General features: G+C 34.4%; 1 protein-coding gene and 1 pseudogene across 1 annotated transcript; one reads left to right on the plus strand and one right to left on the minus strand.

Moving 5' to 3' along the window:
- Positions 1–1,029: 1,029 nt before the first annotated feature.
- Positions 1,030–9,477, minus strand: LOC142621371 (disease resistance protein RPV1-like). The gene is made up of 3 exons (XM_075794689.1): positions 8,783–9,477; positions 2,248–3,188; positions 1,030–1,524 (listed from the first exon to the last, which is right to left on the minus strand). Exons 2-3 carry the CDS (start codon positions 2,631–2,633, stop codon positions 1,164–1,166), a joined length of 747 nt encoding a protein of 248 aa, XP_075650804.1. The 5' UTR covers positions 2,634–3,188; positions 8,783–9,477; the 3' UTR covers positions 1,030–1,163.
- Positions 4,132–12,088, plus strand: LOC142620406 (protein FAR-RED IMPAIRED RESPONSE 1-like; annotated as a pseudogene).
- Positions 12,089–22,019: the final 9,931 nt, after the last annotated feature.

Consider the following 22,019-nt stretch of genomic DNA (forward strand, 5'->3'; position numbering starts at 1 on the left):
CATTGATGTTCGGGGTGAACTGCTGCGATACAAAATGTTAAGCTTCTAAGCTATTCTAAGTATAGAAATGGTGGACTTGGATAAGAACTACGACAGTGGTTGCTTGGCCTCCAAAGAGAGAATGAGATGAGAATTAAGCGAAAGAATTACCGTTATACACTGATACAATCTTCGTGTACGTGTAACTCTAAGCAGTATTATACCACCCAATAACTTGTTATTAAATTCATATTTTGAAAATCTTACCATTAAATTACATGTTTTATATGTTTTTAACATGCATGCCAATTTTCATGCTAATCAGATGTTATTTACCATTTCATCTATAAACACATTTTTTATATATTATTTTAAATTATAAAAACTTAAATTTAAACAATTGATTAATGACATGGCTATTGATATTCGATCACTTTGAAATTTTGCAAGCATGAAGAACATACAAAGATAATGTAATCCAACAGTAGATTTGTTAAAATTGACATCCTATTAAAAAATAATGAGTGGTGTAACATTACTTAGAGTTACACCAAGTGTAACTTGAACCTAACCCATATATATATATATATATATATTAATTTTAGCAATTTTATTCTATATAATTATACTTTGCTCTCTCTTAACAATATCATTATGTTATAGCCATAAATTTTTCTACAACATTTTTACAAACTTTTGAGATAGCAAATTCTTATTAGTTCGTATTTGAGCTCACCACTTACACTACTTTTTTTACTTACTAATAATCACTCATCACCTTAGTAATTTGTAAAAGAGCTTATAGTTATATCATTTTCCTCTTTTTGAAAACCATAAAAATCTATAAATCTAAAAACTAAAACAAAATATACAAGTCCAAAAAAATAGTTTAACAACAAAAATTACCAATAGTAAAACTACAAAAATTAAGCTAAATCATTCAATTTTATTCAAAACAAACAACATGGTCCTTTAAAAAAAATTTAACAAAACAATTTTGTCCTTACCCAACAACAAATACATGAATCAAAAACACACACACACCAAAAACAAAAAAACAAAAACAAAAACAAAAACCTCAAGCACTTTGACACTACATTTATCCAGCAACAAAGCTACCCTTAACTCTAAGTTTTGACTCCGTCCCTCCTTATAGCTAGACAATATTATCAACTAACTCTCAGTTAAGGCCCTAACATATTCGTATTCACATTCAATCCCAAAGATCTCAAAAAGATTTGTAGTTGGATAATGGCATCAGTTGTGCCTGACTTGCCTCTGTCATTCTCCAGGAAGATGCTTCCTTCAAAATTACCAGCAATTTTGTTATAAACAGTCTTTGCAGTTGTTGTTATATCTACTCCAGCATGGCCATGAATTTCTAGCATCAGAACATCATTTGACCACCTGTCCAAAAACGATGTTATGTCCTCTACGCAAGAATCTAGTCCAGCCAAGTATTGAGCAATAATCAGCCGCATGTAATTTAATTTTCTACTCGATATTCCTCCCGCAATTCCTTGGATAAATTTAGATTTGATGCTTCTGCAAATTACAATGCAAAAAAACATGTAATGACTTGTACTAGTTAGAATTCAGAAAGAAAAGGGTAAAAAAAAAAAGAGTTATTCTGGTTAGAAATATAAATATAAAGATGAAAATAAATTCAAGATGTCAAGTTTTTGTGCATTAAAACACGTTGATTAAAGTATATATTTGCATGTATTTCATACATTGATATTACTTTTAGACTTTTAAGCAAATGTCCATAGGTAAGGAAAGAAATATAATGGAAACCCATTTCTTTTTTTCTCCAAAAAAAAAAAAAAAAAAAACTCTTTTCTTTTCCTGGAACAATACTGTTAAGAAATTTTGGAACTTTTTTTTTTTTTTTTTTTCAAAATACTTGGGAGAACCCTTAAATGTGGTAACATTACATGATCTTAAGTTCTTCCGTTTCTACCACTGACTTTTGTCGCCCCTACCTATGTTTGTGAGTTATTATAATTAACTATCCTAGTGGCAACAGATATGATCAATAAACAATATCTTATCACCGCACATCCTTGGTGGTCACTCTATATATATAAGTGTTTGTAGAATATGGGAGGCAAAAGGGAGGGTTTAAGTCTCCAGAAAGAATCTTTCACACACATAAACACTTAAATTAAATTAGAGTAGAATTTCTATCTTGTAAAAAAAAATCGTAATACTAAGTAATAACCATTAAAAGTATAAAGCAAGTAAGAGTAGTCAATAAATACGTACTCATCGTTGTAATGCAATCCGGGCAAACTAGCCACTTCATTTAGAGCTGCTTTCCACCTTTGAACATTTTCCATATTTTCCTCAAATTTTTCATGCTTAGCTAGGGCAACACCAAAATTTCCGTTAGGACTGCATATTTCTACTGGATCCACTTTGTAGAAAATCGGTAAGACCAACTGGTCATTTCTTTTACACTCAAGAATCTTGACAAATTCATTTAAACACCAAGTGGAGAATGCAAAGTTTTCAGAGATGACGATAATAAATATGACTGCCATTTCCATGGCTCTTAAAAGTTCCTCTAAAATTTCCTCTTCCCTCCGAAGGTCATTTTCAATAAAAGTGTTGATACGCTTGTCATCCAATGCCTTAACAAAATCACGCATAAATTCATAACGGGTATCTTCACCTCTAAAACTCAAGAAGACATCATGGTAGGATTGACTAGAGAATTGAAAGTAACAAAGGCGGATCGTTTGTGGGTTGAATGAACTTTCCCAAGATTAAGTAATAAGTTTTTCTCCCTTGTTGCAATGATTTTGCCTCCTGGAGCCAAGCAATCACTTTTTTTCAGCAAATTTTCTATCTCGTTCAAATCATCTACGTTATCAAGAACTAAGAGAAGTTTTTTACGACAATATGTTTCTTGTATCACATCGATTCCCTTGGATATGTTGCCCACCTTTGACTTCTCTCGAAAATTGCTTCCTCCAAAATAATCAGAAATTTCAATATTAACAACCTTTAAAACATTAGTTTTAGCTAGGCCACGATCTTTTTCCATGCGAACAACATCCAACTTTCGATTTTTGTTCAAATGACCAACATCCAACTCAGTATCTGAGTGCAATTTTGTAGACTTTGCACTAAAATTCGACATGCAATGCTTTAGTACATGTTCAGCAATTCCATCGATAAGTTTATCTTCAGCTTGAAGGTGGCTGCCAATCACGTAGAAAAAAAAAAACATGTAATGAGTTAAAATCGTAAGAAATATAAATATGATAAACTTAATTAAAGATGTATAGTTTTGTGTTACAACTGATATACATTGTTAGTTAAAATTAACATTTAAGCAATTCATAGATTTGAGAAATATCACTAATTTTGGTATATTCTTTTTATTTTTGGCTAGATGTTCCGGATTTCAGGGTCACCTTTTCCCCAGACCACATGGTGAAATTTTATTGGACAATCTATACAACAATACCATTTTACACACAATTCAAAAAAAGGGGTGTTTGGTAAAATTTGTTTAAAGCCCAACTAAAAAATAAAATTAAAAAAAAAAAAAAAAAACCCAAATATGTCCATCTACACGGTGTTGTTGGTCTTCCTGAATTCACATTTCTTAATATATTGGACTCAAAGTTCAAAAACCTCTTCACTTCACGGGACAATCTCACAACTAACATTTTATCTACATCATGTAATGGACTTAAACGGCAAGTTATTTCTTGACATCAAGGATGGGCCTAAGGTTCCAATTTTCTTAAATCATTATTTGAACTCGTGGCTAATGGGATCAAAGCTTGAATCTTGTTACTTTTAAGCATGGACTCAAGGCCCAAACTTATTACTTCATGAAATGGGTTGTTACTTCTCTCTCACCACACAGATTGGGCTCAAGCCCATATATCATCTTCAACGGATCATCCCATTTCTCGTGGAATGACTTCGCCGATAAGAGACCATATTTACAACAACAATAACAACAACAAAAGAAAGGAATTGAAGGGAAAATGTCCAACTACAAGCCTATAGAATTGTCCACAGAAGCTACTAAATCATGAAGCACATTAATATAAGATAAATGTTGATGGGGCAACTGATGGGACTAGATGACCATCTAGTGTGGGGGTGGTAATCCGAGACTGCAAGGGCATGGTAGTAGTAGCTGAAAGCAAGGTGATGAATGGTAATTATGCAGCAGAAATTATTGAGGCTTTTGCAGTTGAAGAAGGTATCCTAATAGCTTGTCAAAGAGGGCTCAATCAAGTGGTCATTGAGTCAGACTCCCTCTCAATTGTCCAAGCTGTCAATACAAACTCAAACATGGGAGAAGTGGGTGCAATTGTCCAAGGAATCACAGGCTTACTGAGGAATTTTGGAAGCTGGCAGATGAAGCATTTGAAGAGGGATTTTAACGGGGCTGCGCATGAACTAGCTCAAATTGCAAAATCGGTGGGGGCTAGTCAGATATGGGAAGGAATAAAACCTCCAATGTTGCATCGTCTTCTTATCATTGATAGGGAGAATTGTTGAGCTGTATTAGTCTTGGTTGTCTCTCTCTGTTTTGTACTGCAGACCGTTTTTTCAGTTTTAATGAGAATTGAGTTTCCCCTTTCAAAAAAAAAATACTCCGATTGGTCTCAAAAATAGCCCAATTCATCAAGCTTATCAAATAGTTACGTAGGTATGCGCGCCCCAAGGAAACTAAATTAATTTCTTTAAGGAGACAAATTTGCCATACAATTTGGTTGGGAATAGGAAAGTGGAAGACAAAAAAACAGAAAGAGGATAAAAAAAATTTTAATTTTCTCTCATATTATTTAATTGGGATAGTGAAAAAGTAAAGGGATAAGAAACTCATTTATTTGGTTGAAAAGAAAAATAAGAGAATAGAAAGTAATTTGTAAAAAATTTACTTTTGTACTCCTATTACATAAAACCATTTTCTTTAATAATGTGTGAATAATTTCTTTATTACTATCCACTAAAAATTAATGTTATCAATTATTATTTATATAAACAACAAAAATACCAAAAATGAAAAAAAAAAAAAAAAAAAAAAAGTTTAGCGCAAATTAAGTAGTCAGATTATTATTTGTTGCATATTTTGTGCAATTAAGTTGGTCAATAAGTCCTAATGTGAGATAATAGTCTTCTATGACATTTTGACTGCATGACCTTGAGACTAGGGAGAGTGTTCATTATGCTAGTTGTCACTTGAGAATGCAGTGCTATTTATAAGTCAAGTATGGACTAACGTACCTATTAAAATATCTACTTTAGAAAATCGTTCTCTATAGCCCTATTTTGTTTCTTCATCTACTCTTTTATGTGAGATAATAGTCTTCTATGACATTTTGACTGCATGACCTTGAAACTAGTTGTCACTTGAGAATGCAGTGCTATTTATAAGTCAAGTATGGACTAATGTACCTATTAAAATATCTATTTTAGAAAATCGTTCTCTAGAGCCCTATTTTGTTTCTTCATCTACTCTTTCTATTCTCACGCTCTTCTTTGCTCTAAATCAATTCTAGCAAGCTTTGGTTACTGTGGACTGCATCAGAAACTCATTTTCCTGTGAAATTTCGGCCAAGTCTCTACAAGTGATGTCCAAAATTTAAAGAATTTCAAGAAGTCCGCAACTATTGAAAAATAAAATGATAAGATATTATTTCATGATCAGGCTCAAAAGTATGTTTGGGAGTTCTAGTTTGGAGGGTTAAGAGCATCCACACCCGTGCTTCTAAAGTCTTCTAAAATGCAAAAAGTGACAAATTTTACACAATTTGAGCAAAAAAACATCCACATCAGTGAATGTAAAAACGTGTAAAAATGTGCAAATTCATTCACGAGCTACAGTAACCGTGTAAATATACACGGTTACTGTAGCTCGTCCATAAGTTATTTTATTAATTTTTTCTCTCTCCACCTCACTCTCTCTTTTTCTCTCAAGTTGTTGACTCTCACCTCACGCTCTCACCTCCTCCACTGATCTCCATTGCTCTCTCAACTCTCGCCACTACATCAACGATCTGATCATCGTTGCTCTCGCCTCGCTGCTGCTCTGATCGTTGATGTAGCTCAATCTTTTTTTGAGGTTTTGTGATTTTGATCCGTGGATTTTGATGGTTTTGATTAGTGGGTTTGATAATTTTGATTAGTGGGTTTTGCGATTTTGATCAATGCATTTTGATTAGTGGGTTTTGATTATTTTGATTAGTGGTTTTGGGATTTTGATGGTGGGTTGATGATGGAGGCTGGCTTGATGGTAGTGGTTGTGTAGGTTGTTGATGGAGGCTGGTTGAGGATTGCTGCTACTCTGAGCGTTGATGGTGGCTAGGTGTTGATTAAAAATAAATATTTTATTTAAATAAATATGTATAATAGACAAATTGATGTGAGGATTTTGTAAAAATAAAGTGTAAAATAGAAAAAGTAAGTTTTGGATGTATAAATTTACAAAAATTATGCCTCTACCGAAGTGAATGCTCTAAAACTTAGAAGTGTGGATGCTCTAAAACTTAAAAGTATGCCCAGTATAAGGCTCTAATGGTTCGAAATTAATAGGGTAACTGAAGTTTTTCTTTCTTTTCTTTTTTTTTTCTTTTTTTTTTTTTGGAGAAGAAGCGTAACACGTCTTTTCCATTCCAAATTTTTGACCTATATGGGCTAGGGTGTAGAAACAAATATTTGGTCAGCATCCCCACACTTTAACAACAATTAAGATTCTATCTTTTTTGTAAAAAAAAAAAAAAAAAAAAAAAAACTATAATTAAGATGGAAACTGAAAACTAAAAAACACTATAACAAAATAATTTTTTAATGTGTAAAAAACACTGTTTATGCCTAAAATTACTGTTCATTGGCCCAAAATCACTGTTCATGGCCAATGAATAGTGACAAGTGCGCATCCAGCAAAAGAAAGGAAAAAAAAAAAAGCTAAAACATAGACGCTGGGCGTTTCAGCCCTATCCAAACCCTCTCTTAATCTAAAAATTAAATACTCACAAAATGACCTGTCATTTGTAGTTAAACGGCTTTGGTCAGCATCCCCACACTTTAACAACAATTAAGATTCTATCTTTTTTGTAAAAAAAAAAAAAAAAACTATAATTAATATGGAAACTGAAAACTAAAAAACACTATAACAAAATAATTTTTTAATGTGTAAAAAACACTGCTTATGCCTAAAATTACTGTTCATTGGCCCAAAATTACTGTTCATGGCCAATGAATAGTGATAGGTGCGCATCCAGCAAAAGAAAGGAAAAAAAAAAAAAAGACTAAAACATAGACGCTGGGCGTTTCAGCCTTATCCAAACCCTCTCTTAATCTAAAAATTAAATACTCACAAAATGACCTGTCATTTGTAGTTAAACGGCTTTGAGCATCTTGCACGAATCTGAAAATTTTACAAATAGCTTAAGGAAGACTATCTAACTTTTCCTGGCAAAGAATTCTCTAAAAGAAAAAAAAAATTCCTGTCAAAGAACAAGGAAAGAGGTAAAGCAAGACCTTTTGCCTAATGAATCAAACCCCTTTTACAAACCTCTCCTATTCACTCCCTTCCAAAGAACTCAATAAAAGGGGACTTTCACCCTAAAACTGATTATATGGCGAGTTATCACGACCAAAAAGAAAAAAGAAATGCTAACCGTGTATATATTAAAATTCCACTCAAAAGATGAGTTGAATTATAATTAAGATTACTCAATTGTTTAAATAGCTGATCTAATACAAATTTGGAATGAGATTTAATACATACTGACCAACATTTTCACAATCCAAATTCCAAAATATCATAATAAATTGAAGAATATATTATCAAAGAAAAATATTTCATAATTGGGTCCAATTAATAGGTATTTTAAAGGAATTTATCAATAGACCATTTAAAAAAAATTAATATAACTTTCATGAGAAAATTAACAAAAAAAAAATTATTTCTTTCTTTCTTTCCTTAAACTAATGTCTTCAAAGGACCCATTAACTTTTCACCTATGAAGCACAGGTGCGTTTCAGGATTCGGGTGCGGAACTCAGCAATTTTTGAAAAAGTAGAATGCAGGTACGGCGGGGTGCGGTAATTAAAAAATTATTAAAAATATTTTTATTTATATTTTTAATGTATTGCTAAGCATACTTTTTTCACATTATATAAACATATACCAAATTTAAGAGCAATAGTAAATAATAACTAGAATATTTAGCAAAGCTGAAGAGTGAAGGCAGAGAATGGGAGAGAACCTAGCTGAGGAGTGAAGGCAGAGTGGGAAGAGGCGCAAGAAAAATGAAGAGGCAGAGGGCTGGGTCGGCTGAGAGCTATGGAGCAGAAGCACAGACTAAGTGAAAATTGAAGAGAAATAGAGTGTGTGTATGTGTTATAGGGTTTTGGTTTTTTTCCAAACGGTGTGTTTGCACCTTTTTTTTCGGCCAAGTTAAATGGTGCGTTTCGCACCTGTTTTTTTTTTTTTTTTTTTGAATTTCAGCCATATAGGCCGATTTTGCGGGTATCGGCCGGTATCGGTGTTGCGCCCGATACAGACCGATTCAAGCCGAATCGGCCTGATTTCGCGCTCGTCAGCTTGAATCGGCGCGTATCGCACCGAAAAGAATATTTTTTTAATGTCCAACGCGGCATGGACGCGCAGGCAACGGCGTCGCCTGCGCATCCCCGCGTTGCGCCGCTTCGGCCGTAGGTGCAATGGCCCAAATGCCGCACTCGTGCTTCCCAACTTTTCACTTAATAATTTACCATTTGCCAATTAAAAAAAAAGTAGTCTAGTCATTTAGATACATACCCTTCCTCCAAATGCCAGCCAGACAGATTAGCAACTTTAGTTAAAGCTTCCTTCCACCTATTCACCTTTTTCTCGCCATACACTTCTGCATGTTTATCTGAAGCAAAATTTCCCTCTTGTTTACGTACGTCAGATGAATTCACTTTGTAAAAAATGGGTAGAACCAATTGACCATTTTTCTCCCTCTGCTCAAGAATCATGACAAGTTCTTCTAAACACCAAGTGGAACGTGCATAATTTTCTGACAGTACGATAACCGAAGTATGCGACGATTTACAGCCTTTGACAAGCTCAGCTAAAATTCCTTCTCCATGGGCAAAGTCATCATTATCGAGAAAAGTGTTCAACCCTTGTTTCTCAAAGCCTCGTATAAATGGGCTGTAAAATAGTAACGGGTATAACTCAAAAATACGTCATGGTCATAGCTGACGCCATAGCCATCATGTAGACGAGTAAAAGAAGTGGAGACTACTTCATCGTTTGGAAAAGCCATCGGAATCTATGAGGATAAGGATAAGGAGATCTGGACTCTGGAAAGTAGCAGATGAGAAAGTAAAAAAGATGTAATGAAATTATAAATAAGAAATGAATCAACGCATGCAAAGGAGATCAAATGAGAGGTGATCACCAGATTGAACTGAAAGGTTTGGAATCACGAAATTAATTTAAAAAAGAAAAAGAAAGCCCCCTTACAAGAAATTTGACTTTGCGTTCCACGAAGTTTCCAACCTCCGACAAGATAACGTGTGGAAAGTAACTTTGTTTTTAGACTCAGGTCCGCACTCCACACAGTACCACAACCGACGAAATTACACAACTTTTATCAAGAAAATCAGTTACTGTAATAAGAAAGAATTTTCTATTAATCCATGATTATGGTCAAGTGTCATGGTTCGTAGTACCCACTTTCCATCGGGGCATTGAACCACCCTAAGATGAGCTTTACAATCTGTTTTGGATTGTGGTTGCAATTGACGTTATCCTCAGTTTTCCCAAACTTACGACCACAGAGAAATTGAGACAATACAGAGATTGCAACCCCCAGGGAGCTTCGACCCTCTAATAAAGTCTTAAAAGAGAGCTGTGGAGACTTCTTTTTCCTTTTTCAAAAGTCCAAGCAAATCCTGATTTTACAAATGCAACAAAGGGAACAGTAATTTTAATTCATAGCAGTTGAGGCAGGGGGATGTGAGAATTTGCCATTTCTAGAAAAAGATTGTAGAAATCGCGTGGAAAAAGTTAGACGTTTACCCCTTGAGAAAGGAAATGCTAACGTAATGCATGATTAGTTTTTGAAAATGCAGGCTGGTAGTTCTGAATTCTTTTACACGATGGATTTGAATGAAAACGGTCGATTAAGGAATGTATTCTTGGGCAGATGCAAGGAGTAGGTCAGCATTCAAGGAACTCGGTGATGTGGTTACATTTGACACAACATACTTTGTGAACAAGTATGACTGTATGACATGCCGTTTGCTCCATTTGTTAGGGTGAACCATCATGGGCAATCAACATTAGTAGGATGTGGATTGATTTCAAATAAAGACACAGAGACATTTATATGGTTATTTCATTCTTGGCTTACATGCATGTCTGGATGTCCTCCCAATGCATTCATTCCGGATCAGGACAAAGCCATGAAAAAAGCTATGGAGGTTGTTTTCCCTAATGCACGGTATATAGATGGTGCTTGTGGCATATCATGAAAAAGATGCCTAATAAATTTATGGGGGTACAAAGAATATGAATCGATCCAATATTGTATGAGAAATGTTGTTCATGATTCCTTGTCTAAAGTAAAATTTGAAGAATCTTGGAGTATGTTCATTAAGAATTATAAACTTGAAAGCAACAAGTGGCTAATTGGGTTGTATGAGGAGCGACATCGTTGGGTACCTGCTTTTGTAAAAGATATGCCCAAAGATATGTTTTGGGCAGGAATGTCAACTACACAATGGAGTGAAACTACACAATGGAGTGAAAGCATGCATGAGTTCTTTGATGGTTATATTCATGCGCAGACCACTTTGAAACAATTTGTAGAACAAATATGAGAATGCTTTGGCAAGAAAAGGTGCAAAATGAAAATAATGAAGAATTCAATTCCTTCAATTAGCACATTCCTTGTTTAACTCATTATGAGATGGAGAAGCAATTTCAAAGTGCTTACACAACTGCAAAATTTACAGAGTTTCAACAAGAGTTAGCAGGGAAGATTTTTTGAAATTTGTCTTCATGTAAGAAGGGGATTGAATTCTTAGAATATGAAGGACGTGAAGATTTACCACAAGGAGAACGTCATTGGAGTGCAACTTTCATTGTTTATTTTAATGAGGATACTGGAGATATTAATTGCAAATGCAGATTGTTTGAGTTTAAGGGAATTTTGTGCAGGCATCAAATAATGGTTTTTCTACATAGGGGGGGTTTAACGAATACTCGAAAATTACATTTTAAAAAGACGGAGGAAAACCATTGTGAGGAGCCACACTAAAGTTCGGTTAAGTTATGACATTTGGCCTAAGAAACTTGAAGCATCTCGCTTTAAAAAGGTGCATAGTCTGTTATGAGGTTTCTGATTTGGCAGCAAATTCGGAAGATAGGTGTAAGAAACTGATGGTAGAAATGTGTAAATTAAAAAGGTGTAAGAAACTGATGGTACAAATGTGTAAATTAAAAAGGTAGTTCGAAGAAGAGGAATTTTTTTGTGGTATTGGTACCAATAAGCTCATTCCTATAGGTATTCGTAATGATTCAACCTTGTGGTGATGGTCTCGTAATTCCAAAAGAGACTAAAAAACATACTTGATCCATTGGTTGTTTGGCAAAAGGGGCAACCTCCATTTAAAAGGAAGCAGCCCAAGCAGGTTGAAAAGCTGTTAAGAAAAAAAAGAAACAAAAAATGAAAATGAGAACCACAACAAATGAGGAGAATGTAGGAAAGCATACTAAGACTCCAATTACTAAGGGAAATGTAGAGAAGGTAGTAATATATATGTTAATTCTTTGTTTTTGTATGCAATTGTTTATAATAATTATTAACTTCTGTCACTTTACATTTTGTAGGAATTTGAGAAGATTGGAAATGTGTGCAATATGTGGTACAACCCCTTCAATGAGAGTTGGCGTGCTTGAAACACATGAAAGTTTTAACTTTAATGTAAGACTCTTTATTTTTGTACTATCTGGAAGTTGGTGACATTGGTGTTATGTTTAAAGTGTATTGAATTTTATATTGTATGCAATATAGGATTTCGAATTGCAACAATTGCAACAATCACAACATATTGGTGCAGGGAATTATGAATTTTTTCCCCAATCACTTATGTGGCCAAACAATATGAGTGGATTTCCTAATATTACAGGGATAACTCTTTCTTTTTGCATACAAGATATGCTACAAGGAAGAAGCTTTCCAGTTCAGCCAAATATTATTGGACAAAATTTTGACATGTATCCATATTTTCATCTAAATAATGAATCTCAGGAACACACTTATTCCATTGGCTATTTATAGAGCTTTAATAGATGTTACAGCAAATTTGAGTGTCATTTATTAAAATGTTTGTCTTTCATTTTTCTTATTATAGGGTCATCATTCAGGAGGCCAATATGAATTACATGAAAAAAAGATGAAAATCCAAAATTGCGTAAAGACGGTACAAGTGACACAAGTTGACATGGTGGAAGCTTTTTGTAATCTTTTGTAATTAAGTAAGAACCTTTTGTAATCAAGTGGAACCTTCACCATCTCCTCTTTATAGTATAAGTTTTGTATGGCTTAGGAGAAGAAGGTTTTAGTTCCTCTTCGTAATTAGTATGCTTTGAAATTTGTTATGTCATTTAAATATATTTTGATGCAGAATTTCATATCTTACATAAATTTTACCGTATTGTGTGTTTGGTAGTGGTTAGTTGTGGTGATTTCAGTGTAAAATCATCTTTGTTGCTATATGTTGATGTTGCTCAAAGTTTCCTACCTACTTTTTAGTTTCTTCTTTATATATATATATATATATATATATATATCATACATTTTTAGAAGTGGTATTGGCTAAGAGGGTTCATCATCATTTTTCTAGATAGGCCTTAATCTGAACGGATATGTGGACATCAACAATTATGTCTGGTTTATGATGTTACCTTGTCTCTGTTCTTGAATGATTTTTTTAAATTATTATTATTATTATTATTATTATTATTATTATTATTATCTATACAGCTAGCCTGTTACTGCTATAAAATCTCTTTGTTTAACAAAAAAATAAATAAATGATACATGGCATATTTACTAGATTTCTTCAATTAAATTTCACCAAGAGACTTCAATATTAATGAGAGATTTCTATTGATATAAAAGAAGATTTACAAAGAGATAAATATAATTAACTGCACTATTGAAAGAATTGAATCCACCAGCATTGTAGCTGCTAACAAAGCTTTCTAATGAGTTATGATGTCTTTTTTTTTTTCTTGTCCAAAGAAACTTAAAAATAAAAATCAGGTAGCACAACAATCAGCTCCCTTCAGTTGGCTGGTTGGCTCCAGGAGGTTGATTATTTGAAATTCATTGAGAAATTTTCTCAAGCACTTGGCGTACATTCCTTTTAAACCCAAAACAGAACCACCGATTGAAAGAGCAAGCCATCACCATTACAAACAACCAAAGAAATATCATACAAAATCACAAAATGCAACAATATTTCGGTTCTCAACGCAACAAGACTATCAACACTGTTCTGCCATGCATCACAAACTACCCGTTGAATTCCAACCACCCAATAAGCTATCTATCCACTCGTGCCACCAGCAGCACTACCAAAATCTGAGAACCAGATTCGGGTCAAGTAGTGCTCCGTATCTGCACCGCTGCCTACTTAAAAATGGTCGGAGAAGTCCATGCCCAAAACCCAACTCCGGATACTTGAAGACCATGAGGATTTTGAAATTTTAATGAGGTTATGAGTTTCTATAAAATCTGGGTTTTCAAGTTGAAAGGAGAACCATGATTATGAGAAGGAATAGAGAAATCAGTTTGAAAGTCTATGATTGTGAAATCTGGAGGGAAAAAGAACGAAAACCAACTCATCTGGCTCTGGGTTTTTGCTTTATATTTGTGTTTGTGGTTTAAAAATTTTTGTTTTTGTTTTTGTTTTTGGCTTTTGAGTCGGTGGGCCGAAGAGCTGACGTGGCATGCCACATGGGAAGGGTGTGAAAATGGGTGTTGGATGAGTTGTGATCTTTTATTTTATTTTTTTTATAAATCAAAATATCAATTGAGTTTTTATCGGGTTGAATTCTAGATTTCTTATTTAATAATTAGAAATTTTTTATTTTCTAGAGAACTTTAATGTTGAAACAAACATAGTATAACTATTTATATCTGCATGCTGTTTATCAAATTTAAAAAAAAATGTATATCTAAATGGTATTTGCACAAAAAAATTTTCAAGTTGTCAAATTATTATTGATTCTTATATGTACCCACCACTCACATTGTTTTACTGTTTATTATTTAAGACTCGCCACTTTAATAATTGTGAAAAAAAAAATTGTAACAGTAGAATTATTTTATTAAATTATTGCTAACATTACACAATCCACTCATGTTACAATAAATGTAACCAAAAATAATTCATCAAAAGAAGTTATAACTGTCTAACAATGAAACAACTAATGGATCACCTGATCTCAAAACTTTAGGAGGATTTTGATGGCCAGTCTATTGTGCCACATAACACAAGGACACAGTCAAAGCAAATCTACAACAAACAGATTCACCCAAAATGCAAGCCACTTTTCTTGAACTAGCGCACATGAATATAGACACATAATCATGTACATTTTCTTGTTCTTTTTTTGATAAACACATGTACATTTTCTTTGTTCTTCAAATTCTCTCATTTCATTAGTTCTTCCATATTTTTTTCCGCAAAGAAAGAAATATGTATTGATCCTCGAGCTGGACCCGTGTTACGGATGACTACTCCGATCCTCCATCTAAGGCAGCACCACCGAGCCTAAGACCGTCAAATTCATTTGATAACCGTTAATGTGTATAGTGTTATGGGCTTTAGGCCCAACTAGATTACTTGTATAGCACACATTCTTGTACTACACATTTACTTGTACTGCACTTGTATGCCTCCTATATAAAAGTATACATGTATATTCCTCAGTTGAGAAATACAATACAATCATTCAGTATTTCTAACATGGTATCAGAGTTACTGCTCTGACCTTTCTCTTAGCAGTCATGTCTTTATTGGTGTTACTCCATTTTCAACATCGCTTCCGCCGTCACAGCAGCTGCCGCAGCCTTTTCTCCATTGAACCACCGATGTCTTCCAGACATCCTCTTTTGGTTCCGGACTTGTAGCCTTGTAGCCGTTCCGGACATGTGTATAGCCTTTTCCACCCTGTTTCACCACTGCCTTTTTCAGCATCGTCGAGCATCTTGCTCCGATCAATTTTCTGCAGGTACCACTGAGTTCGTCTTGCACCGATCTACAAACTCGTGGAAACCTTAAAGCCATCGAAGACCGCATGCGCCCCCACATGCCACCAGAAGGTTCTGTTTCGCAGTTCACATGCCCCACGCGCCATTGCGCAACTAGGTTATTGATCCACGCGCTCCCATGCGCCACGACTGATGGTCACACGCCTTCACGCACTCGCATGCGCCTTCACGTGCCTCAACCCTCCGACTGACGTCATCTTGCCACGTTAGCCGTCGTTAGGTCATTGCTGACATCACTTGCTTGCATCAGCCGTTGACGTCATCGTTTGACTTCTGGGGTTTGACTGTTGACTTTCAACTGGTTGATCGTTGACAGTTGACTTTTGTCAGAGTTGACTTTTTGCAGCCGAGGTGCTCCTTATCCAGTTTTTCGCGTAGATTTCATTTTTGATATCCATTTTTGCATTTTTTCCTTCTAAATGAAGAATAAGGATATGTCTTCTTCCTTTTGCAACAATCGTTGCCGACAATCCAACAAACGTTTTTTCAATTTTTGCAAACGTTTTGGCCATAATATTGAGACTTGCTATCAGTGCAATAAATCAACCGTTCCAATTTCTGCTGCTATTGTTGCTAACACTGAGAGTGTCCAACCAATGGCTCCCATCTCTGCACAGTCTAAGTCTTCAAGTCACACTTTCACCATGTCCACAGATGACCTTAAAAACATCATCACTAATGTCATTTGTATGGTTGGTAATGCATCTTATTCCTCATCTCTCTCAGCTTTATCTGGTATGTCTCCTTCCTCTTGGCTTATGGATTCTGCTTGTTGCAATCACATGACACCTCACTTGTCCTTATTTTCTGAACTTAAACCTGCACCACACTCTCCTAATATTTACACAGCAAATGGTTCCACAATGTTTGGTCATAATATAGGTTTCGTTTCGACCTCCAACCTCTCAGTTCCTGGGGTCTTTAATGTTCCTGATTTTTCTTACAATCTGTGGGACAATTAGTTGAGTTGGGTTATCGCATTATATTTGATTATTCTAGGTGTATTTTGCAGGATCCAAGGACGGGATAGGAGCTTGAGACTGGTCCCAGAGTTGGGCGTATGTTTCCCGTTGACAACCTTCGTCTTCCACTTGTTGCTCATGTTTTGTTGCCGCAGCTGCTGCAGTTTCTTCTATTCCTTCCCTTGCACTTTGGCATGCTCGACTTGGTCATGCATCTTCTTCTCGGGTACAACAATTGGCTTCTAAAAGTTTGTTAGGTTCAGTGTCTACAAAAATTTTTAGTTATGTTTCATGTCAGTTAGGAAAACAACCAACTTTGCCTTTCAATACTAGTGAATCAATATCCACTGATATCTTTGACCTTATTCATTCTGATGTTTAGGGACCTTCCTATGTCTCTATAATAAACACTTTGGCATCCTTCAGCTTCTTCTAAATCTTGTATCCAAACACCAAAATTTGTGCATCATAACAACTGTTCAAGGGCTTCAGATCACTAGGATGCAAGGGTTGCATGGGAAGGGACTCAATCGAGTCAAAGTACAAAGACTGTGCAGGAAAAAAAAATTAAATAACATTTGAGTTAAAAATATAAAATGTCAGAACTTCTACGACATAGGATAAAGTTTTATAATTAATATGTGAGTTGATGGTAAACTCAAGACAGCAGGGGCAAAAAAGCTCACTCAATCAGTAAAGCAGCCTCAATCCATAGTCTGGAAAAAGCAAAGCTTTAAGTAGACCCAACTATCAATCTATCAAGCTTCCAGATCCACTCAAAACCAATCCCCAAATTATGTGACTAACCTGGAAATGAGGATGACATTTCCTAGAGCAAGCATTCACAACTACTTGTCCAACAATACCACCAAACATTGCAGCCATGGGATTCAGCACAGCCCTGACACCCAGATGCAAAATGACGAAGAAGGTTTTGGTCAATCACCTTAAGCTTTCCATCTGATAAGGTCTTGTTGATTTCAATGACCCAAGAAATGAATTTCTGAGCGTCATTCTCTGATCCAGCAACTGGGAAGCATCCAAACTCTGTTACGAATTTATCTAGCGTTTGAAATGCCAAGTGTAGAAGGGGTTGACAATCAAACTTGGAGAAGTCACATAGAAATAAATCACCAAGGTCCCTTAGTGCTTCTCGTAATGGCTTAAAATTTACATTAGGTTGCCTCACCTGAGTGACAATACCTGTATGTGGATCCTCATCATGAAATACTAGAAACTCGGGGCTAAAGTCACAGAACACGCTACCGAAAAGGCCTTGTACTTCAGATTTTATAAAAATAATTGGAGGTTGATGACTACGGCAGTAATCAACTAATCATTATATTCAAATGCTTTCTCCAAGCAAATAAAAGTAAAAACTACCACTTGTAAAAATTCAAATGCCAAAGACACGCATAGAATTAGAAACAGAATCAGAACCGAAGCACATGCATCTTTTCCAAGATTCAAATTACATTTTGCAGAAATCATGTCCCTAAAAAGAATATACAGCTACGATGTCCATCTAGCAGTTAAAGAACAAACATATATTCATTTCACAAACTCATAAGCAAACACACTAACACAACTATTGCAAGTTGCATTAACCTGCTAAAAGAACAATTTCAGATGTCACAGATAACATGCAGAATTATGCAACCTAGAAACATTTATCAAGCTGATAGAAATATCTAGAAAGAGGTGAAACACTACTTCATATATCCACATATCCCCCTCTTTAGCTGTGATACATCATTTTCCAACTTAGTAACTCCAAGAAGCATTGAAGTTCCTTGGACAAGGATCAAGGAAATAGCTAACCAGTTCTACCATCAGAACATTTGTTGGGCCATTGGTTCATATATTCTAAACAATTAATCTATGACACAGTTATTAATTAAAATTCAAATACTATCCACTTGCAGCTTAGTTGTAGCAATTTCATACATATGATAATTGTGTAATTGATTCAAACTCTCCAACCCTTGCTGTTTTCACCTCAAAACTTGAAATAGACATTATTTTTTTGAACAAGGCTTGGTCAGGTTAAATAGTACCTATTAACTTATTCTCAAGAAGCTTTATTTTTTCAAAATATGATAGAATTTCAACCTATGATGTCCATTCTATGATGATTCCTGCTCTTTATCACTAGGCCAATACACCAATTTATTTTTGATGGAGGCGGTGTTTAAAGCTCACATCTCTTGCTTGCTCAACGACAAGATACTTTATCAGTGGAGCTAATTGAAACTCACCAAGACACTTTATGTTGACTTATATTACAAATAATGTATATTGACAAATAAAAATACAAAGAATGAAAGATGGATTTTTTTTTATAATTTAAAAAAAATGCTTAGTTCCTCCAATGTTAGTTGAACTCCCATTCTAGCATCCATCAATCTACATGCACATATTATTCTGCATCCTTCTAGGAGAGTTAGTCCATAGGTAACTGCAACAGATTAATTGGGCAGAGGGCACTTGCCATCATGCCAAAGTCCAACCTCTCCGAGGATGGAACAATTGTAAAGGAGATAAGCTATGACCATAATGAATCAAATGTCTTACCACCAAGTTGCATTTTCCATGATGCAAGTGTATCATGTGGTAAGATATCTCTTGGCATAATTATTGATTAACCAATACTATGATGCGAAAAATTGTTTAATTTTTTTGTTTCTTCTTAATCTTACCTTAATTTCTACCACTGCATCAACACATACAACCAAACAAACTTTTTTAAGGTTCCAGACGTAAAGTACTGCCAATGAAAGTCAAGCATCCCATTCATATGCAATTTCCTTAACCAACAATGATTAAATAACTCGACAACATTACCTGAAAATCCGAAAGTTTTTCCTTAGTCAATTCAGTTGTCAAAGTTGAAATTACCACAGAGTTATTCAACCCTTCCAATTTCTACACAGAAGCATTGGCACGATTCTTACCCATATCATCCTCGGAAAAAAATGAAATTTCCAGATAAATCCCACAACTCCACAACACCTTTGTCATGCAACATGATAGACTTCACACCAGCAAGAACAAGGTTCTTCGCTGCAACAACATAAACCCCAAAAATTTATAATGCAAATGCAATATCACAACTATTAATGCCATTGCATGCCATTGACATATGATTTATGTTATTGTAACATAGACTAATAGTAGCATTACTAAAAAGCACCAGCAGCCATGAAATTACATACCGATCTCGGCACCGAGGCCCTTCATCCCAAAAATTAGAACTTGCGAGGTGAAAATGGGAGGAGCCATAGAATACTCTCTGTCAGTTTACAAATGAATCCATGGCAAGAATTTACAAGTGTTATACAATCTTTTAACATTATCTCAGTCTTTTACTAACATGAACTTGAAAATAAAGTATAATGATATGATATTCCTTCAATGCCAAACTAAAAAGTGTTCACTGAGAAATTTAAACAAACACGTAGAGCATGTCTTAGGAACAAAAAAAAAAATTTAATCTAAAATTTCAGCATATGTTAATTATTAGGTCATTAAATCAAGTAAAAATTGATAAAAGATTACCTGAAATTGTGAGAGTGAGACGGCACTGTGATAGAGGAGAGAGCTACGAATCGGTGTTGTTGTAGTGGAGTGAGTGAGGGACAGAGAGCGTGTCGTTGAATGTGATGGAGTGAGTGAGAGAGAGACAGAGGGAGATAGGCAAAGGGAAGAAGAGGAAGAGTATCGTAGAAGCGAGACCCACTAAATGAGAAAATGGTTTGAGATTTAAAGGGGCTGTTTGGTAAGTAATCAAACGCATGTTTTCAGTTTTCAAACAACATTATACGTATTTTTACACACCTTTTCACCGACACATATTTTTATACATGCTTTCAAACAACAAAACACATATTTTTAAGTGCATGTACCAAATACTTCAAAAGTTTTTGAAAAATATTCAATTTTTTTTTTCACTCAATGGATGAGATTTAAACTTACCTTTTGTAACTTTGAATTATAGCCATCTATAACACCTGATCTCTGTCTGCAGGAACCCTTCCCTTGTCCCATATTATTTTATTACTAAATAATAGCTAGAATTGCATGATATGTTTTTTTTTAATTAAAAAAAAAAACCAAAATCTTAAACACAAAATTAGCATTTAAAAATTTGACATCATCATCTTAATAAATAAATCTTATATCATCATTTTAATAAATAAAAAAGCAACTTGTATAATTGAATTACATCATATAAAAAAGACCATAAAAAAGGGTAAAATTAGGAGTGTGCGATGAACCTGTCAATTCGCCAAAACCGACTCAACTCTTAGGTCGGTTTTTAAGGGCTGGGTTGGGTCATAAATTTTTTTATAGTGGGTCGGATTGGGTTCGAGTCATGAGATTTACAAATTTGCCTAACCCGACCTGATCTACCTATATTTAATATATTTTAAAATTTTTAATAATATATATTTTTTTATTTACTTTTTTGCCCTTTTACCTAAATAAAAACCAAATTCTAAGAATTTTTTATATAGTTTGTGTTTTTTTTTTGTGTTATGCTCATTATCATTTTGTTATAAATTTGCTCTTATTTGCATGTTTCCTTCCATCTTTCCTGAATCCAACAAACCAGACCATTAGGCAACTGACAATAGGACATATTATCAAAACAAAAACTATATATTTAAAACAAAAACTTCCAAATCATCAGTATGACTATCTGATCAGAAACTTTTACGTCCAAAACAAGCCTAATTATGTTCAATTTCTATAATTTGTTTGTGGGAAACAACTTATATTAGGACCCAATAGCAACTTGATAAGTTTTAAAGAGAATACCATCATCGCGGTTGTTGGACCAAAGTGACCAAATTGAACTGAAGTGGAAAAAAATGGATCGAATTCGACTAAAGTAAATCAAAATGCTATGTTAATATGGCTTAAAAGGAGCGCGGCAACAATAAATGTTACATTTCGACATTTAGATATTAATCACCCAAAATGATTCAATTAGACATTTACACTATTTCTTTTAGGATCCTCATGAGTGCATAGGCTAACTCCATCATTGAGTTACTTAAGTCCTATCCATCTATTTTGAAATGCATAGATTGGGATTTCCCACATCATCAACATTCAAAACAAACATTAACTATCACCATTGGTGGAGACCACTCATTTGAAATCAAATGGTTAGGATAGTGAAGTTATTCTAAGAACTCTAGATGATCTTAAGCTTCACCATAATGATACGAGCGCAACCACAATCAAATGAATATCCAACATACATGCTCACTTGCGCACACACAAAATTGGGAGATTATTCACCATTTGGTGGTAACAAGGACAATTTAAAGTTCTTGGTGGAGTTCTTTGGAATCCCACGGACTAAAATATACTCTCTCTTCGCATAAATCCATGTACTATACGTCAATTCCATCCTTCACAAACATAGATATTTAAAAAAAAAAGGACACAAAATTAACAACAAACAAGCTCAAACACAGCACCTTCTGAATAAGAATATATAGTAAATAACCCCTAAAAATGTGGCTGAAAAAAAAAAACGTAATCATGAGCTTCTCAATTAAATTTAGGGCCTCAAAATGTCCTAATTAAACTATGTAATATGATTTCTCTACAAGGAAACAACTTAAAACATACGAATCACAATTCAAAGTTTCTAACAAAATGATTTCAAAACTTGAAGAAACAATAATTTTAAGTTTTTCCTATCAAAAAAAAAAAAATTTAAGTTTTTACCAAAAAAAAA

This window comes from Castanea sativa, chromosome 12 (assembly GCF_040712315.1).
Source record: "Castanea sativa cultivar Marrone di Chiusa Pesio chromosome 12, ASM4071231v1".
NCBI lineage: Eukaryota > Viridiplantae > Streptophyta > Magnoliopsida > Fagales > Fagaceae > Castanea > Castanea sativa.

Excerpts from the sequence above, each read along its gene's own strand:
- LOC142621371 (XM_075794689.1), bottom strand. The coding sequence starts at position 2,633 with ATGCGTGATTTTGTTAAGGCATTGGATGACAAGCGTATCAACACTTTT. Across the intron at positions 1,525-2,247 it reads GGATTGCATTACAACGATGA|AAGCATCAAATCTAAATTTA; the intron begins GTACGTATTTAT and ends TGTAATTTGCAG.